Source organism: Balaenoptera borealis, assembly GCF_965194805.1.
Source record: "Balaenoptera borealis genome assembly, chromosome: 20".
Taxonomy (NCBI): Eukaryota; Metazoa; Chordata; class Mammalia; order Artiodactyla; family Balaenopteridae; genus Balaenoptera; species Balaenoptera borealis.
This window is the reverse complement of record NC_138879.1, coordinates 49,871,471-49,891,936: the sequence shown is the minus strand read 5'-3', so window position 1 is coordinate 49,891,936 and position 20,466 is coordinate 49,871,471. Positions and strand designations below refer to the sequence as shown.

At 37.2% G+C, this 20,466-nt stretch overlaps 1 protein-coding gene across 2 annotated transcripts in view; it reads left to right on the top strand.

The window, feature by feature from the left end:
* UBE2G1 (ubiquitin conjugating enzyme E2 G1) overlaps positions 1–20,466 on the top strand; it is a 97,300-nt gene that overhangs the window by 54,784 nt on the left and 22,050 nt on the right. For both annotated transcript variants that reach the window (XM_082370841.1, XM_082370842.1), the window contains exons 2-3: positions 11,645–11,747; positions 18,225–18,322. In XM_082370841.1, the coding sequence (XP_082226967.1) occupies positions 11,645–11,747; positions 18,225–18,322 (201 nt within the window). The remainder of the gene's footprint in view (positions 1–11,644; positions 11,748–18,224; positions 18,323–20,466) is intronic.

Here is a 20,466-nt window from a genome sequence, read left to right as displayed (position 1 = left end):
TATTTTAATTTCCCAGCAGTTATTTCAAGAAGTGAAATAACTTATTAAGTCCTTAAGTTCACAATACTTGTGAGAGCTTAATGCCATCCTGTTTCTACCCCTTCTTTATGTTTCACATTTTTTGTATCACACTTTTCCTCAGAATTCTGTGATTATTCATTCAGTGTTCCTGAATTCCCTGTTGTGGAAGAATCTTGAGGCCAACCAGATTCTACCTACCCGCCTACATTTGACTTGATTTTTTTCTGTCTGGATGCTCATGATACTGTTTTGCTTTAAAGCTCAGTACCTCTCATTTGACAGATGTTTTGGTGGTGTTTATTTTGTACCAAGTTTTTTGTGGGTTGTAGAGTATGTTTTCAGCCTGCATATTTAGTTATTTATTACAGGAGAGTTTCATATATTTATTTATGACATTTTAATATTATAATCTCTTCAAGAGTATCAATTTAACTTTAAGTATATCTCCTTAATCTATTATCTTTACTCTGTTCAACATGTAATTGTTTACCTTTTCATTTAAGGTGTATTTCCTTTTTTGGGGGGGAGACGCTGCTGCCCTCCCAGGGACTATGGTGGGTGGGGGTGGAGCAGCAGGTGTGCCTCATCTTTGTTTCTGGGAACTCTCTCAGTTCTGGCTTCTGACACCGGGATCCTTATAGGCAGCAGCTTTTAAAAAAAATATTTTTAAAGATTTATTTTTTGTTTATTTATTTCATTTATATTTTGGATGCGTTGGGTCTTAGTTGCGGCACACGGGGATCTTTGCGGTGCGAGGGCTCTTTGTTGTGATGCGTGGGTTTTCTCTTCTCTAGCTGTGGCACACGGGCTCTAGAGCGCAGACTCATTAGTTGTGGCGCACGGGCTTAGTTGCCCCGCAGCATGTGGGATCTTAGTTCCCTGACCAGGGTTCGAACCCGAGTCCCCCTGCATTGTAAGGTGGAGTCTTTACCACGGGGCCACCAGGGAAGTCCCATTTAATGTGTATTTCTTAAAGTTATGACCATGATTTGTTTTTACTTGTTTTTTATCCCCCCCCCGGCCCCCAATTTTTAAATTTCTGAAATGACTGTAATCCCTGTCTTTGTTCTTTTCTAAACTCTTATAGTTTGCCTTTCAGGTTTCTGTTCTTTTATAATATCTTCTTTCATATTTCTGTAATTTCTTTGAGGCTGTTTTTCTAAAGTCTTCCGGGTTTTGATGTGTAGTGTTAGGTGGTTGCAGAGAGCTCGAAGTGAATTGGAATGGAGATTCGAGAACCTCATCATCGTGTTAGGGGAATTTTGATGGTGACGCTGTTCATGCAAGTGATTATAACGGGATGGTACGGAGATGTAGACTTCACTTTGAGGTTGCTGAAACCTGGAGAAATACAAAAGAAAGCACATTCCAGGGACTTCCCTGGTGGTCCAGTGGTTAGGACTCTGCGCTTTCACTGCCATGACCAGGGTTCAATCCCTGGTCGGAGAACTAAGATCCTGCAAGCTGTGACATGCCCCCCTCCAACCCGCCCCCCCCCCCCGCCCCCCGCAAAAAAAAGAAAGAAAAAAAGCACATTCCATGTATTGATACATGAAGCAGAGCAACTTGCCTAGTTTTATACAAAACAAACAGATAAGGAGATAAGAGCTACTAGAAATGTTAATTTGAGTCCTACTTAAGAAAATCAGCATGGGGTGAAGTGGTTAATGATTCTCACCCTCAGCAGTTGGTGGCAGAGTGAATAGATTACCCCATTCATCTGCCTTTGGGGGTGATCTGCCTTTGGGGGTGATCATACCCTGCCAGCCCTGCTGAGAACTAATTGTAGCCCCTGTGTAATGTGACTGAGGGTAAAGGAAAGCTAGGAACCACTGCTATAGGGTATTAGAGGGGAAACTGACTAGAGACCAACTGGGACATAAGCTTAAAAATACGACTCTTTGAATGGAGAAAAGGGTACTCTTAGTTGGAAGCGACAGGAATTGAACTAGAATAAGTTTAGACAAAAAAGGAAAAATGACCCTTAACCAAATTTATGGAAGAGGGCAGGTACCAAGTTTAAGGAACTAGAATTCTGTTAGGACCTCTCTTCTTGTTGCTTACTTTTGTTTATTTGACTTCATTTTGGCTTCATTTTCACATATCTGTTTTCTCCTTGAGATTTGAGCTGTGGCTATTGGCAGCTCTCAGGCTCCCCCATGGATTGGGGCTCCCTTTGTTTAATTCCGATTTTAAAAATCCTCAGCGAGATCTCATTCTTTTGACTTGTCAGGTATTCATTCACTCATTTTTATGGCCCTGGGGTATGGGGTACAGAATAAACAACACCAAAACAAGCAGTTCAGTGTGATGTTCAGGGGTGGATAGTATTTCCAAAAAGAAGTATTTAAGGTATGGCTTGTTCTTGAGATTCTAAAGAACATTGTATTCATTTTATTTTATTTTTTTTTAAATTTATTTATTTATTTTTGGCTGCATTGGGTCTTCATTGCTGCATGCAGGCTTCCTCTAGTTGCGGCGTGCCAGGGCCAATCTTCATTGCGGTGCACAGGCTTCTCATTGCCATGGCTTCTCTTGTTGCAGAGCACGGGCTCTAGGCACGTGGGCTTCAGTAGTTGTGGTGTGCGGACTCAGTAGTTGTGGCTCTCGGGCTCTAGAGCGCAGGCTCTGTAGTTGTGGTGCATGGGCTTAGTTGCTTCGCGGCATGTGGGATCCTCCCCGACCAGGGCTCAAACCCTTGTCCCCTGCATTGGCAGGCGGATTCCCAACCACCGTGCCACCAGGGAAGTCCCTGTATTCATTTTATAGCCTGTAGTCTAACCAGCAATTTCAAAGGAGGAAAATGGACAGTTGACATTTATTGTACTCTAAGATGGACAGTGTTTTGCATATTACAGTATTGCTCATCTGTCCTGCAACACTGCCATGGGTTTTTTACTGTGCTTTACAGATGAAGAAAGTGACACTCAAAAGAAGAGAAATTACTTGTTTAAGATGCTAAGGGTAGTGAGAGAGGTTGGCATTCAAACCCAGGTTTGACTGACATAATACCATGCTCTGTGCCAAACTATGGCCCATATTTTCTCTTGTGAGATGAAATTCACAAGTGTTGTGTCCGCCCCCCTCCCCCCCACGCATCGTGTCTTTATCAAATTATTTCTAAAAAATAAGTGAGAAGTTTATATAAAACCGTAGACTATAGTGTCAAGGTGTAACATTTTATGTACTGTGGGGAATTCCTGCCACAGCAAATCTTGTCAGAGATACGAGCTGCTGCTGCTGTATTTAAGCACAAGCAACAACATACTCAGGACTTACTGTTGAAGAGCCCTTAGGTAGTAAGTGTTTGAAGAGGATGTAAGCAAGGTGAAACATTGCAGGCAGCAGGACTTCCTTAAGTGCTATTTTAGGAATGTGGTCTGGAATTCTGCCAAGCAAATCCTTTCAGAAGCATGTTGGCAAAATCTTTGCAAGATACGATCTCTGACCTCTTCTGCTTGTCTGTTCCATATTCCTTATGTTTTAGAAGCACAGTGAAAGAAATTCATCTAGGTTGAAAATGTTTTGGATTAGGAAATCAGCTAGCCCTACCTAGCCCTGGCTTATGACATAGTGTAAAGAAAAAATTTCTGATTTTAAGCAAACTTATAAAGTTTACCAGAAATCTGTAAAAGTGATTTAATTGATGCATTTTAAAAAACTTGAGAGGAAATATGAACAAACCTTTGGTTGTTTGCTGATACATCACTTTTTTCGATATTGATTAGTTAATGGACGTTTGCAAGACAGGAATATTTTCCCAGTTAATTTTGGTGACTTGGTTTCTGGCGATGTGTGTTTTAAAGTAATATGGCAGTTTATTCCTCTGATAATAAGGTCAAAATTATTTTGACAAACCATCTCAATACTTAGGAAGAGTAATTAGATAGTGTCTGGATAAACGGTTCTATCTGAGATTTCAGCAGTTCAAAATGAAGCCAGCATAAAAATAGTCACTTTACAGAAATGCACCTTACAGCCAGCTGTGTGTTACATAAATAAGCTTGACAGGAATGCACATTCCCCAGAGCAGGAGACTACAACCATTGAGACATAAAGGAACATCATTTCTAGACTATAAATAACAGTTTGTTTTTAGCTTTGTAGCTGTTAGACTTAGTCAACTCTTGGTCTTGGCAAAGTGTATTTACAGTTAAAGTAGCTTATTTTCTTAATAGCCAAGTATAAAATGACATACTTGGGTCTTTGAATGTTGTTATTTTGAGACACCTTATATTTTTGCTAAGGCTCAGTGAAGGTTTATTTTCACATGATCAACAAAATACTGTAAACCATTATTTTAGACTACATTAAAACTGGTGGGGGTTTTTTTTTGCATTTAAAAAAACTTTCATGGAGAAAAAAATTTAAACATATAATAATACCAAAGTAGACTGACTGTACAGCAAACCTCCATGTGCTCGCCTAGCCTCAACAGTTATTAGGTCACAGCCACTCTTGATTGATCTGTCTCTGCCCCGTCCCTTGTGATTTTGAAGCACATCCCAAACATCATCATCGTTTGTCTGTAAATATTTCAGTAACTCTAAAGATTCATGTATCTCTAAAACAAAATGGGAGTAAAAAACCAACACATTATCATTACCACACTTGAAAAAATTAACAATAATTTAATATTGTTAGATCTAGTCAGCCTCTAAATTTGTGCACATGTCATACATTATTTAAAAGTTTAAATTCAGTCCGCTCTGTTGTTTCCTGTTGCAGTATATTTATTGAGGATTCTAGGCCTTGCTTTTTAGAATTTTCCAAAGTATAGATTTTGCTAATTGTGTCTCGGGAATGTTCTTAAACATATTTCTCTGTATTTTCTATAAATTGGTAATTGTGTCTAGGGGTTCTGGTGAGATCAGGTGAGATCACTTCGTAAGTGGTGGTTTATTTATCAGGAGACATTAATGTCTGGTTGTCCTTTCTAAAATGCCTAGGTTAAAATGAAAAAAATGGCAATGTTTCAATAATTTTTCTTTTTTTTTTTAACATCTTTATTGGAGTGTAATTGCTTTACAATGTTGTGTTAGTTTCTGCTGTATAACAAAGTGAATCAACTATATGTATACATATATCCCCATATCCCCTCCCTCTTGAGCCTCCCTCCCATAATTTTTCATTTTTTAACTGCACCATTTCTATAGAGAGATAACTCATTTGATCAAATAGTAGTTACTGTTTGATTTCCTGACAATACCGTTTGTATAGAAAAGGAAGAATAAATCTTGATTCTTTTGCCTTTTTTTTAAAAAATTCATTTTCAAAATAACAAAATGGTTTATTAGCATCCTGTAATGGGACCAATTAGTTTGTTGTTTTTTAAGTCACTGTTTTTAAACTCATGGGTTGAAACATATGTTTCAATCCTTTGTGGTTATTAACTGTTAATACTCAGATTGTCCCATATTGAGCCAGTGGGAATCTCTTCAAGTTGGCTGAGTACTTTTAACAAGACGATAGTATTATTTGATAGCTTCCTTTTTTATCTGGTATGAGATGATCCTAGAACATTTCCTACCCCAGACCTGGAATCAGCCATTTTTCTGAAGAGCCCTGCTCCCGTTAAGTATAACTCATATTTGGAGACCATGTTCTGGGCACTAAGGATGCTCATTGCTACAGAGTTGTCATTTTTCTCGACCTTTTTAGTGGACAGAGCTCAGCATTTTTAAAGCTATAGCTTTATATCGTGAATTCACATCGATACTTCTGATTCAGATTCAGGACTGTAGAGTTTTTACTTTTCATATGTGCTCCCCATTCTCTTTTAGTCTTATTCTTAAATAATGACTATCATAGCAAGCCTGCTCATGCATTATTTTCCATTACTTATACCTATCTAAGTCATTATTCTCAAGGACATTACCTTGTCCTTGATTTCTTTTTTAATTCATGGTTTGTAGGCCATTTTGGCCCACAGTGATTTCCAGATTCACAGCATGCATACATAACTTTCATTTAACAATCACTGGCACTTTGGGATTTACTGAGTTTTAAAAATTGAATTATTATATACACAAAGAAAAATGCATGAATATTATGTACAGCATGCCATTACTAGCATCCCAGAAGTCTCTTTCATCCTTCATCCCATATGCCACTCTCATTCACCACTCTGAAAGAAAAAGAAGAAAAGATGATATTGTTCTGATTTCTAATATTATTGATTAGTTTTGTGTGCTTTAGAACTTTAAAATTTTGTTTTAGCATTTGTGATATGAGGGAAAGAGAGCTCTTTCTAGCTCTTTCCAACTCTACTTGTGTCCAGGTAGCATTCAGAAAAAATGTATCTTTATCTTTGTCACATTCAAAACTTCTCTGTAATGCCTTAGGAATCTAAGAAGAAATCCAAGCATAGGCACTTCTTGGTTTAAATATTTATCTTAAGTAGGCTAGATTTTTGTGTTTGTTAGCAATTTCCATTTTCCCCCATTATGTCTTTACCCTTTGCATGTTTACTTTCTTTTGATTTACAGTAACTTTATTTGTATTAGGGATATTAGACTTTTACCTATTGTGCTGCAAATATTCTCTCCCAGTCTCTCATTTGTATTTAAACTTTATTGTTGTAGTGGATTTAAAATATGTTGTGTAGTATAATCTGACTGTTGAGTTTTGTGTTCTGCTTAGGAAGGCCACCTCCACCCAAGAGTATGTTAAAAAATAAATCTGCATTTTTTTCCAGCTAAATTTTGTTTGTTTATATTTGGATACAAATACAGTATGAGGTATCTCTATTAACATTTAAATGTGATAGGATGTTTAAACATCTTTCGTTGGCCTTTCCCTTTAAAAAAAAAAAACCTCGAATTTCATCTACTTATGGCTACTACACTTTTCCATCATAAACTTCTAGAAAAAGTTTCCACCTGTATTTTTCTGCTTCACCTTCTTTTTGTCAATTCAGTGTTGCCGGCATGGCCTGTCTCTGCCTTACCATTGCACTGAAACTAAATACTTAGGCCTAAGGCAGCCTTGCCCTTCTTTTAACTGAACCCAGTAGACTGAATTTAGACCCCCTCTTTCCTGAGCAGCATGTAATTATCATTGTTGGTAACTTTCTCCTTGGAATGCATCTACTTTGGCTTCTTTGATCTAGCTTTTTCCTGGTTTTCTTCCTACTTCTATCACTTTTGTAGCCACTTCTTTTCTTTAATCCCCCCAATATTGGTATTCTCTAGAATTCCTTCAGTTAGATTCTCTACAGTTCACACTTCAGTCTCTTCCTTGGGTGATGCCATCAACTACTCTTATGGCTTCACTTATCAGCAATATTCTGATAACCCTAAGTCTCTATCTTTAGCTCAAATTTCTTTTTAAAACAATGTATTTAACGGTACTGATGAACCTAGTGGCAGGGCAGGAATAAAGACGCAGACGTAGAGAACGTACTTGAGGACACGGTGGGGGATGGGGAAGCTGGAATGAAGTAAGAGAGTGGCATGGACATGTATACACTACCAAATGTAAAATAGCTAGTGGGAAGCAGCTGCATAGCACAGGGAGATCAGCTCGGTGCTTTGTGACCACCTAGAGGGGTGGGATAGGGAGGGAGACACAAGAGGGAGGGGATATGGGGATATATGTATACATAAAGCTGATTCACTTTGTTGTACAGCAGAAACTAACACAACATTGTAAAGCAATTATACTCCAGTAAAGATATTTTAAAAAACCCAAAACAATGTGTTTATGCCCCGTAGGTACTTAAAACCAAACCTATCATTATTTCTTTCCCTCACCCCTAAAATCAGCACATCTTTATTATAATTCCCACTTCAGAGAAAAAAACAGACTCCTACCCAGTTGCCCTATGTAGAAACCTATTTATCATTTTTAAAAATTGAGTTGAAATTCAGATAACATAAAACTAACCATTTTTTTTTAAAACTAGCCATGTTAAAGTGTACAGTTCAGTGGTATGTAGTGTATTCACAATGTTGTGGAACCACCATCTCTCTTCAGTTTCGAAACATTTTCATCACCCCACCAAAAACTCCCATACTCATTTATCATACTCTATCTCCATCCCATCCCACCCCCACACCCGCACCCCCCATTTTGCTTTCTGTCTCTGGATTTGTGGATATAAAAGGAGTCATACAATATGTTACCTTATGTGTCTGGTTTCTTTCACTTAGCCTGATGTTTTTGAGGTTCATCTAAGTTGTAGCATGTATCAGCACTTAAATTCCTTTTTAGTGGCTGAATAATATTCCATTGTATGTATATATCATAATTTGTTCGTTCATTGATGGGCATTTGGGTTGTTTCCACTTTTTGACTGTTATGGATAATGCTGCAGTATAAACATTTGGGTACAAATTCCTATGTGGGTAGATGTTTTCATTTCTCTTGGGTGTATACCTAGGAGTGTAATTACTGGGGTATATGGTAACTATATTTATAAACTTTTTGAGGAAATGTGTGTCAATTTTGGCTTATTATCTAAAACCCCCCACATCACCAAGCTTGGTTGATTGATTCTATCTCCTGTGTATCCCTGTTTATTATTCCCACTACCATATACTAAAGGTACACTTTTCATGATTACTTTAATAACTTCCTTTCTGGTTCCTTTGTCATCACATGGCCTTACTCTTTCACATACTTTTTTTCACATATCTTTCACATACTGAGAGATAGGTTTTTGAAAATGTAAATCTCATGAGGTCACCTCATTGTTTTAAAAACAAAACAAAACAAAAACAAACTCTTCAAAGGCTCATCATTTCTCTCTGGATAAAGTCTAAACTAACATGGCTTCTAAAGGCTCTTTGCGGTCCTTCTGACATGCTATCTAGCTTCAGCTGTATGGCACCCCCCCGCCCCCCTTATGCTGATCTCCATATTTCAGGTTTTTGTATATGTTCCTCTGTCTAAGGCTTGCACCTTCTCCACCAAAATCCTTTGTCTTATTTCAGATGTCTCTTCTCTTTTTAGACGTCTTTCTGTCTCTTCATGATTATAATGTGCCCTTCTTTGTGCCCCTCCAAATTCTTGTACTAATGTTGGAGCAGTTAATTGCCTGTTTACTTCTGTGGGAATCAGGAGCTGATAGTTAAGTGCCAGGTGATGCAGTACAGACTAAAAGTATGATTAATAGGAATTTATCAGAAGTCAAAAGAAGATTATTTGGTAAGTTATTTAGGGAAGGCCCCATGGAGGAATTGGACCTTGAAGGAATCATGAAGGTACGGTAATGATCTGCCACTGATAGGTAGATTAAGCCTGTTAAATATCCATGGATCTAGGCTGTGAGGGTCCTCGCTAGAGGCAAAAGCCATGACAAAACTGAGATAGATGGACATCTTGCAGCATTACTTTTGCATTACTTAATGAAACAAGCAATGGACACAATCACTCCTGTAGAAGAAAAGCATGGAAAGAATGTGCAAAAGATTTTTAAAGAACTTATGGTGTATTGACAAAAGTGAGAAGGAATAATTTACTTTATGGAAAGTGTAAGGAAGTTTTCAAGGGTAATTTTGACCATGTATGCTAATTTAAGAATTTACCCACCTACCTTTATAAAATTCCACTAGACTTCTGATGTAAAATGCAACAATTAGGTGATTTCTAGATAAATTATAGAATCTTCCATAAGACTCTTGCATATAGTGTTGGAGAAAATGGTCTAAGTAATATACCAGTGTTTGTCTAGAGAAAGGTTAGAGATGAGATAACTCAGTGTAGAATTTACCTGCCCAGATTGTAATTGTCTGTGCTCCACTCTGTCCCTCAGTTGACAGGAAAAGTGGGACTTTCAGATCTTTTCCAGTATGTCTGCAGCATATTGGCACTCAGTAAATGTTTGCATTCATAAACAAAATAACAAGATTGAAATACAATTTCTTTGCATTTTCAGTATTTAAAAAATGCCTTAGAATAGCTGTTTAAAAGTAAAAATGCATTTCTTGTGTTTCAAAACACAGTACTGATTTAAAATTATTTATAAAAATCTGTTTTGCCAGTTAGGCAAAAATACTAGACTTATAAAAAAAAAAAAAAAATCTCCCCTCAAATTTTGAGAAAAGAAGCCATTCATGTTTAAATATAAATAAACTTTCACTTTTGGCGCTCTCTGTGTTTCACTGGCATGTTGGAGCGTTAAATCTGTTGAAATAACCACCTCTGATTCCTCAAAAAATTAACATTTTCTTCTCAGTTACTAACACACTTTGTTCAGTCTTTATAGCACTCTGAGTTGTATTATACTTACTTATCATGAGACTGAGCTCCTTGAGGATGATGGCAGGAATTATATGAGAATTACAAACCTGTTCAGCCTCCCAGCAAGCCCTCTCTCAATTGCTCTCCTGTGCGCTTTGTCCCACTTCTCAATTTGAGCCAACCAGTGCCCCTTGTTGGTGATTCATATATTTATACACACACACACAATCGTGACTGTGGTGATGGCTTCACAGCTGTATACATATATCAATATGTAAAAACATTATGTAATTTAAATATGCGCAACTTACCGAATGTCAATTATATCTCATTAAAGCTGTTTAAAAAATCCTGACATGACGCTCACCATGGATGGGTCATTACTTTATTAAGCTCTGTGTCTCTAGGAACTGTTTCTCACCTGGCTCCTCTAAGGTGCCCTCATGGCCTGTGTCCCCACCACCTCACTAGTTCTTTGCCTCTGTTCTCGTCCCCAGCCCCCATCATTCTCTGTCCGTGCTAGAGCACTCTCTCTAGAGGAAGAGGAAAATCTCATGTTGCTACTGCCGTTCCTGTAGGCTCCAGCTGTTATTCTTAAGCTACTCCTGGGTGCTGGAAACTCTGGTCGGCATGGGATTCAACACACATAGGCAGGATGGATGGAGCCTCTGCTCTCTCTGTGTTCAGAGTCTGATGGGCCACACGTGAACACCAACTGTAGTTTTATATCCCCAAGAATACAGAGGACTTACTCATGTAGACATATAGTTATTAGTATAAATGAAGGTTGGTTAAGCAGCAAATTCCAATGAAAAGGTATCAGACACTCTGTTGGTGTTTCTGCATATGTATCCTAAAGACCACAGCATAAGAATTACCAGAAATATTGGTTTGATTTCCCTCTGAACCAGAATCTCTAGGGGGTGGGCCTGACACCTGCATTTTATTTTATTTAATTTATTTTCTATTTAAAAAAAATGTTTATTTATTTATTTGGCTGTTCTGGGTCTTAGTTGCGACGTGCGGGATCTAGTTCCCTGACCAGGGATCAAACCCGGGCCCCCTGCATTGGGAGTGTGGAGTCTTAACCGCTGGACCACCAGGGAAGTCCTGACACCTGCATTTTAATAAGCTCTCTGTATGGCTATACCTATATACCACTAGAGAGCTACTAGAATGGTAAGAACCTAGCTGGAAACCAGGGTAGAAGTAAAAGGGCACAGTAGAAGTTGATCTTCTGGATAGTTTGCTTTACCCATTGCTTCTTTGTGTTATAGAAATGGAAATGTTTTGGACATCAGGTAGCATTTTGCTAATGGATCCAGGTGTGTTCATTTAACAGGTTAGAATTTATAACATGTATATTCAAGTTCTGTAATGAATGTTGGGTGAAGATTATTTACTTAAAATTTTTGGTAAACATTTTCTTTTTCCACAGAACTCAACAAAAACCCAGTGGAAGGCTTTTCAGCAGGTTTAATAGATGACAATGATCTCTACCGATGGGAAGTCCTTATTATTGGTCCTCCAGATACACTTTAGTAAGTATAATGGAACTAACATCCAAGTGGAGCTCTTTTAGTAATTGAAATATAAACTATTTTGACAAACTGAAGTTTCCCAGCTTATAAAAGTGATAAAGTTAATCACTCTTAATTAATCACTATTAACTGATGTAAAGATACACAACAGAATGTGGTGTAATCAAAGAGCAATAGAAAAAGATGGAATTTCTTAAATATGTTATGTAATACATTTTTAGATTGAAAGACCACAGTCTGATTTTCTGTTCTGTGTGTTTGCAGATCAACTTAAACTTGCTAATATTTAATGTTCTGTGAGATGGATCATGACTATCTGATGTTAGTGACTAGCACAAGTCTCACACTTTTCATAGAAGTTGAGGTATTGGAAAAAAGTGCAGCAACCTTCTCAAAGCCATACAACTGAAGGACAGCAGGGACTTTCTTGGGGAGTATACTTGGTCACTCAACTGTGTTCCTTGATGGTACTAAGCAGCAAGGATTTGGATACATCAAACATTTTTTTTGACGGTGAAATAGTTTTATTTTAGATGTTCTGAGATGTTAACTCCTTTGTCTCCCGTTCGCCAACACCTGATGTAAGAGAAAATTCAGAGCTAGTTCTATACCAGAGCAAACTGGTATATGACATATAGAATTGAGCTGTAGTATTGATTTGGGGGTTTTCTGAGGTCTGAAAAAAATGGTTTATGTTTTGTCGCAACTATTCCCAATCAAAATTTTTGCTGATTTCCTAGTGGTATGTTTGCATTGGTAATTGTTTTTTTAATGGTATTATTTTTATTTATTTATTTTAAAATATTTATTTGTTTATTTGGTTGCACCAGGTCTTAGTTGCGGCTCGCAGGCTCCTTAGTTGTGGCATGTGAACTCTTAGTTGTGGCATGCATGTGGGATCCAGTTCCCTGACCAGGATTGAACCCGGGCCCCCTGCATTGGGAGCTCGGAGTCTTATCCACTGTGCCACCAGGGAAGTCCCTGCATTGGTAATTGTTGCAAACTAAAATAACACAATTTAGTCATTCTACAATGTTAGTTTAGTAAATAACAGTAGCCAATGAAAGCCATCCTAGAGGTATTCCTCCACAACCTTAATATTATTTATTTGAAAGCAAATTTCTTACCAAATTTTGCACACAAAAATCATACATACAGCCTGGCCTATGAGCCTGATGAGGTTCTGGTCTTCTAGGTTTTTAAATCAAAACATATTGCGTGAAGGTTTACTCAAGGGAGATACAGCAACATTCCAGTGACAGAATCTTGTTAATCTTAAAGTTGATATGTGATAACAAGAGAAATTCTTCTGACCTAATGTCTGTGTAGAAGATGACTTAGGCATCCAGGTTTGACCTCGATCTCTAAGGACCTTGCAGAATTCTTACACTATTTTCGTGCGATGGTGGCAAGCATCTCTAAATATTATCAGCTGGTCCATATATATGTTGTGTCCCTTCAGCTTCACCAAAGAGAGACACTTTAATACTCATTGCACTAATTAACAGGCCATTCTTGCCGCCAATAAAAATCTATTTCTGGCCTTTCGTATACATTTAAAAAGTGCCGACTGTTGATCTGAGGTGTGGACAGCAGAAGCATTTGTGGCAGCTCCTCTGGAGTTGCTGACGAGACAACCGGCTGCCACTTCTGCACTGTCCCTTCCTGATGAGAGCACTGGCTGCACCTGGGCTGCAGTTTAACCTCAGTGCCACACGTACTTTGAACATCCTGTGAGTAATGAAGCCTTAATGCAATTGACAGACCTTATAATAATCATCCAAAATTACTTTGGTATGATTGCTTTTTATTAATGACCTTTTCTAAAATTCATGTGCTGATAGTTATAAAATTGTTTTTAAAGCCCTCAAAAAAGAGGTTTACGATTTATTGAGTTTAGGCCGTCCCTTTTAGCGACTTCCTACTTAGAATGGTTGCAAAAATAAAGCAGTATACTGGCATTTACATTACTCATTCATTTAGTTTCCAAATGTTTTTTCAGCATTCTTATGCTAGATGCTGGGAACATGATCTTGAATTAGCTAATAGTCACTGCTCCCAAAGAGGTTACAGTTTAGTCGGCAAGACAGCTCATTGCATAGTTATTTAATACACTTTGAGGACAGCCATGATGGAGGGAGGCATTAGGTGTTGTGAGAACTCGTTGGTAGCATGGCAGGTTTTGAGTGTGTCAGGGAATTTTTCCCAGAGGAAGAGCTGTCTAAAGTGGGAACTGAAGAGTTAGTAACTGTAATAGTTAGTAGGCTTTTGGCTACAAGCAACAGAAATCAGATTTTAGCTGGCTTAGAAAATAAGGAATTTTTAAAAAAAATAAAATTATTTATTTATTTTTGGCTGCATTGGGTCTTCGTTGCTGCAGGCGGGCTTTCTCTGCATGCCGTGCCACTTATCATTTAGTGCTTAAGAACGGGAGTTTTGCAGACTGTCTTTGTTAGCTCCCTGAGTCCACCACTGTTATCGTGTGACTTTAAACAGTTATTTAAACTTTGTCTTGTTTCATTTCTAGGGTAAAACCCAATGCCTAGAAAGAGTTCAGAATGTTCAACATTCTGTTGTTTGTAATAGCAAAAGAAATCGGAAGCAAATATTTTGATTGTAATAGAAAAATTGTGGCAGGTAAAAATGAATAAACAGGAGACAGATAGTAACAGGAATATATAAAAGAACAGTGTTGAGCAAAATTTCAGATGGCAGCATATGGTATATCATTTAAATAAGTAAATATGGCAGAATGATAGGATCTGACAAAGTAGAATGATAGGATCTGATACTTGTAAGATTTTTATAATTTTAATACAAAAACAGTAAGGGAAGTCTAATAGAAGAAACTTGAACTAGGCCTAGATTTCTCAACCTTTTCAAATGTGAAACTATTGGTTTCATACCTCTTTTTAACATCATGCTAGTAATTATACTATTAATATCTGTGAAGAGAATGTATAATGGGAGGGAAGGTATTTTTAATTCATCGATGCTTGTCATAAACTTTCATTTTGTTCATCATAGTAGCATCTTTATATATTTGAAAAATAGTGAATATGTGACATTTTAATATTTAGTTTACTATGTTTTGTACTCTTTGAGTGTTTTGAGTTTTTTGCTAACTTGGCTGTTCTCTGTTCACTAGAAGTTTGTGCCCACAAGTTGGGACTACTGAACTAGGCTTTTAAAAATAACAAGTAGGATTTTCACAGGTATTAGAGAAGTTAAAGATATTCCACCTGTAGGAGAAAAACTGTAAGGAACTGCATGATTAGTTTAGAATGGGTGAGGACATTGCAGACAGAGTTAAAATTGTGTACTTTAAACTTTTAAGGATAGTCCTATTAAAATTTAAAGATTGAAAATAATTTAATAGACTAAGGCAATTTTTCATGATAGGAATTCCAGTCAGCTAATGTAAAGCTTTTTTTTTTTTTTTAATTTATTTTATTTATTTATTTTTGGCTGTGTTAGGTCTTTGTGGCGCCGGCTTTCTCTAGTTGCAGCGAGTGGAGGCTACTCTTTGTTGCGGTGCGCGGGCTTCTCATTGCAGTGGCTTCTCTTGTGGAGCACGGGTTCTAGACGCGCGGGCTTCAGTAGTTGTGGTGCGCGGGCTCAGTAGCTGTGGCTCGCGGGCTCTAGAAGGCAAGCTCAGTAGTTGTGGCTCACAGGCTTAGTTGTTCTGCGGCATGTGGGATCTTTGCAGACCAGGGCTCGAACCCGTGTCCCCTGCATTGGCAGGCGGATTCTTAACCACTATGCCACCAGGGAAGCCCCTAATATAAAGCTTTTAAGTAGACCTGATATCAGTCAGAACTCAGGGACCCAGGAAAGCTAACTTAGTTATCAGGGAATAGTCTTACCAGTGGGATAAAGTACATGGGCTTTGTGGTAGCTGTTTTGATGTTCTTTTACATAGATTCTTGGCTATTTTCTGTATTTGTGGCTTTCAAAGTGTTTTTGTTTTTGTTTTTTTTAAAACCACAACCCATAATCAGAAATATTTTACATCATGACCCAGTGTATACTTAATACACTTTAATGAATAGAAAGAAATATGCATGTAGATTTTATAACTGAAACAAACTACTTGTGATAAGCGCCCATGTTTTTTTATTCTATTTTTATTTGTTTATAAAGAAAACTGGTTAGTGACTCACTTAATTAGCTTTGCAGCCCCAGTTTGAAAAACTAGTTCATAGAATTAATATGTCCTAAGGCCAGTTTTGGCACTAATTTATCCAGTTGGGGTAACATAGTCCGAGAAGGTAGACTTATCTCTTAACGGTGTAATGCGCTCTTTACGACTGCTGTTCTAGTCTCCATTTCCCTCAAGTTTTCATGTTTTTTCCCTTCAATAGATAGTCTCATAGATTATGAAAATTAAGACCATAAGGCAGGCATAAAATTTGTCAGCTTTCTTCCTTTTTACCCCTGGATATCTGTACTACATTCAGTCTGTTTTCTTCCTGTGCAAAAGGAAAGGATATTCTTTCTTTTTCTTGGTAAGCCCTTTACTACCCTTATTTTCTTTCTTCTAATTTCTCAGTTACTCTGTTTTGAGGTTTTTAAAATCGAGGTTACTTTTTATACTCGGAATCTAGTGGCCTTTCCTAAGTATTCAGAAGTATTTGGTGTTAATGATCTACCTTTCTTTGTTTAACTCCCCTCTCCCCTCATCTTGCTTTTATGATTAGAAAAAGGCAATAAGAATTAATACTTGCTTGTGGTTAAAAATTCATGGTATATCAAAATGTACAAAGCAGAAAGTAAAAAAATCTCATAATCTTGCGCTTCAGAGTTAATTAACCATTATTATTATATATTGGTGTCATGTTTCCAGACATTTTTCTATTTGTATACAAACATACCCTCACTTTTTCTTCGTAAAGGCAAATGGGCTTATTCTATAGATTAAAAAAAAAAAATTTAACAGTAGATTGCTCATATCATTCCAGTATTTATTACTGGTATTTTTCTTGATATTTTCCTCTGACTCTAGAATGCTAAGTGCCGTAAATCAGTGATCTCTAATGTCTTGTTCCCTGTTGTATTCTTTTACATACAACAGTGCCTCCCATAGGTAGATAATCATTATCTATTTGTTTAATGAATGAAAACCATTTTAATGAGCTGAGGATTTCATTTCTCGCTGATCTGAAACAAACACAGTCAGATGACCCTGCTCTGATGGAGTGTACATCTTACAATAAGAGAATCAGAGGTGTGAATTGCTTTTGCAATAAAGAAATGAAAAGAGGTCCCTGTGATAGAGGGACACTGGCTAGTTAAGATTGGGTAGTCAAGTAAAGTCATTCTCAAGAGGTAACATTTAAGCTGAGTTCTGAATATGACAAAGGTGTGAATTGCTTTTGCAATAAAGAAATGAAAAGAGGTCCCTGTGATAGAGGGACACTGGCTAGTTAAGATTGGGTAGTCAAGTAAAGTCATTCTCAAGAGGTAACATTTAAGCTGAGTTCTGAATATGACAAGGGGAGAACAGTGTTTCAAACAAAGGAAACAGCTAGTACCAAGGACACAGGTCAGGAACTTTGTCATTTTTGCCCCATAAGGCTGACTTTTTTTCATTGGTTTTCTTTAACATTGACTTACGTTGTTCTGACAGTTGTTCAGGAACAGTTCCTAAGTAAATGACAGTGCTCTGCACTGCCTTAACACAACAGTCACAGCCACATGTGCCTATTAGAATTAAACAAAATTAAAAATTCCCTTCCTCAGTTGTACTAGCCATATTATTGATACAAGTGGTTGGTGGCTAACATGTTGGCCAGCATAACTATAGACCATCTCTAGTGTGTGAAAGTTCTGTTGCACAGCCCTACTTTGGAAAGTCACCAGATTATAAACTCCTTGAAAGACTTTATGCTTTGTTCACTGCTGTACTCCCAGTGTCTGACACGTAAAGACTGAATAAATATTTGTTAAATGATAAGATGAATAAATGGATGGATGGATTGAAGGTCAGCACAACTGTTCCCAGAGAGGGAGTAAGAAAATGCATAAGCTCTCAGATGAGAAAAAGCTTGTTGTGTTTGAAGAACAGAAAGAAGACTGGCTGGAACGAGAGAGAAGAGTGGAAGATTGAGATCAACGTAGAGAAATTGGCAACTTGACCCTGATAGGCAATATTAAACTTAACTTTTAAATTTTGTTTTAAGTGCAGTGGGAAGAGATTAAAAGGTTTGTAGCACAGCAGTCATGTAATCTGATCTGGATGCCTTTTTTTAAAGCTGTTTCTTTCATTTTACTTTTTTTTGAGAGTTTAATAAGGTGGTAGGTATGACAGTTTATTAAACTGGATATTTGAGTAAAGTAAACTGCTTGAAATCCAGATTATTTATTTTGTTTATAGTGTAAGCACTAGCATCCTTGTTTTATGTTTGTTTTAATAATTTTCTTATTTATAAGCAGGAACTTATAGGCAAGAACTTGTTTTTGTTTTTGTATTTCCAGTGAAGGTGGTGTTTTTAAGGCTCATCTCACTTTCCCAAAAGATTATCCCCTTCGGCCTCCTAAAATGAAATTCATTACAGAAATCTGGCACCCAAATGGTAAGTTTATCTAGTTTTACTTTTACATTTGCAAGTATGATGGCCTGTCATTGAAGTTTTCAAGGTCAATAAGTAAGATGTAGTTCTCAATGAAATTGCGTTGGAATTTTTGTACTAAGTTTGTTGTGTTTGTTATGCACATGGGCTTGGATTTAGATTCCTTAGAAGAGAAGGAGTGACAGAGATCACATGGGGGAAATCTTTATTTATTTATTTACTTACTTACTTACTTAGTTTTCAGCTCGTTTTGGGACTCATGATGTTCCTAACTAGAGGCAGGGTTGGTGGGTGATATTCAGCATTAATAGAGCTCTTATAATTGAGGAGATAATTTCCAAGGTATTAGGTGACTCATTGGCTATTACAAAGAGCATAGAAGTAATTAAACCTGGATTTTTAATTTCTATTTTCTCATCTTAGCTCCTAGACTATGGACAACGCTTAACTTTTAATGTATATTCTTAGCTGTCAAAAAGGAATGTCTTACCTACTTCATAAGGTGATTGATAGGATCAAATGAGATACAATACTGTGTGTTTAAACCTTTCAAAAGTACCCAGTACTGCTGTGCATAAAATGGTGACATTGACTTTTTTACCCAAAGATGTACTACCATTTAAAATTCACTTTGTGAGCCAAAGGTTAGGCTAGATAAACTATGTGTATACACAGTCTCCCTGAACTTTTGGCCTTGTTTTGTATGATAGAGCTTGCAAGAATTTCTTTCCTAAGTATTTTGACTATCAGTATTTTGTAATCAAAGTTGTCTTTTTAGACAGTTACACTAATCTGCATTCTATTTCTCATAGTCCAGACTTTCAGTTGCAAGGAAGAGAAACCCTTATATATTAGTTTAAGCAAAAATCAGTGAGGGTAACGGATGCATGAATAAACCAAGGCTTTGTTTCAAGAAGTGTAATAGCACCCAGTGACTTGAAAAACAGATGAGTCTTACTGAGGAGAGACTAGACTGGCAAATGGAAAACTATTGGGAACCAAGGAAGCCACCATATTTCATCACATCTAAGATAGCAGTGATCACAAAAGACATGGTTATTTTTTGCACCAGTAAGAAGGGAGAAAAATAATTTCTTTCTGGTAGAACACATTAGCGATAGTCCTACAAGATATATGGAAGCACGAATTGACCACATCTGCCTTGGACGTTTCTTTCATTTCTTCCTAGCCTTTTGGCAGTTTCCCCTGCCTTCTCTTGAATTATTTGATGTGTAATAGTCAATCTTTTTGCACCTATTTCAAAGGAAAATGTAACAAAGTTTCTGAATGTCGTCTCTACCACGAATTAGCTATATTACTGTAGGTAAAGCCTCTTGAACCTTAGTTTCTCTATCTGTGAGAGTTACATGAGAGCATATATGTAAGCAGTACATGGAACCTCTGTTAAGAGGAACAATAGCAATGGCCTCAGTAGTTTTAAGAGGGCAACTGAAATGAGTGTTTATTTTGTTTGTTTTTTAAGGTTGAAGAGATTGTTGGTTTGCAGGCCATAAGGGAGAAGGCATTAGAGAGTGAAGTAATTAAGACTTGATTTGAGAGAAGGGATGCTTTGTGAAGAAAGGATACCCGAGGAGGCAATGGGCCAGGGATGGCAGGTTCAGAAGGATCTATACTTAGGAAGGGGAGTGAGAGTGGTCTGCAATGGGAATGAGAGGAAAAACCAGCATTTGAGTTTCTGCTAGGTGCTGGAGATACAAAGATGATCGAGTTATGGTCTTTCTGTAAGGATATTATGGTATGTGTAGGGGAAAGATGGACATAAATTTAATGGTGAAACAGAGACAACAGTGATGTTGTTATAAAGGTGTTTGGTAGCATAGAATAGGGAGTCAGGGAATGATGGAGAATGTGATTCTTAAATAGAATTTTGAATATGTATCTTTAGTCGTGGGGACTCAATAGTTTTAAAGCTGTATAGTAGGTTCCTCATGACTATATTTATGTCTAGAAAGTTTATACTCATGGGGGAAGGTTTGGAAGGGAAAACCAGACAAAATAGCCAGGAGACAGAGGATTTTATCAATTGCTAATGGGTACGGCATTTCTTTCTGTGGTGATGGTTATACAACTCTTTAAACATACTAGAAACCATTAAATTGTGTACTTCAAATACATGAATTGTATCT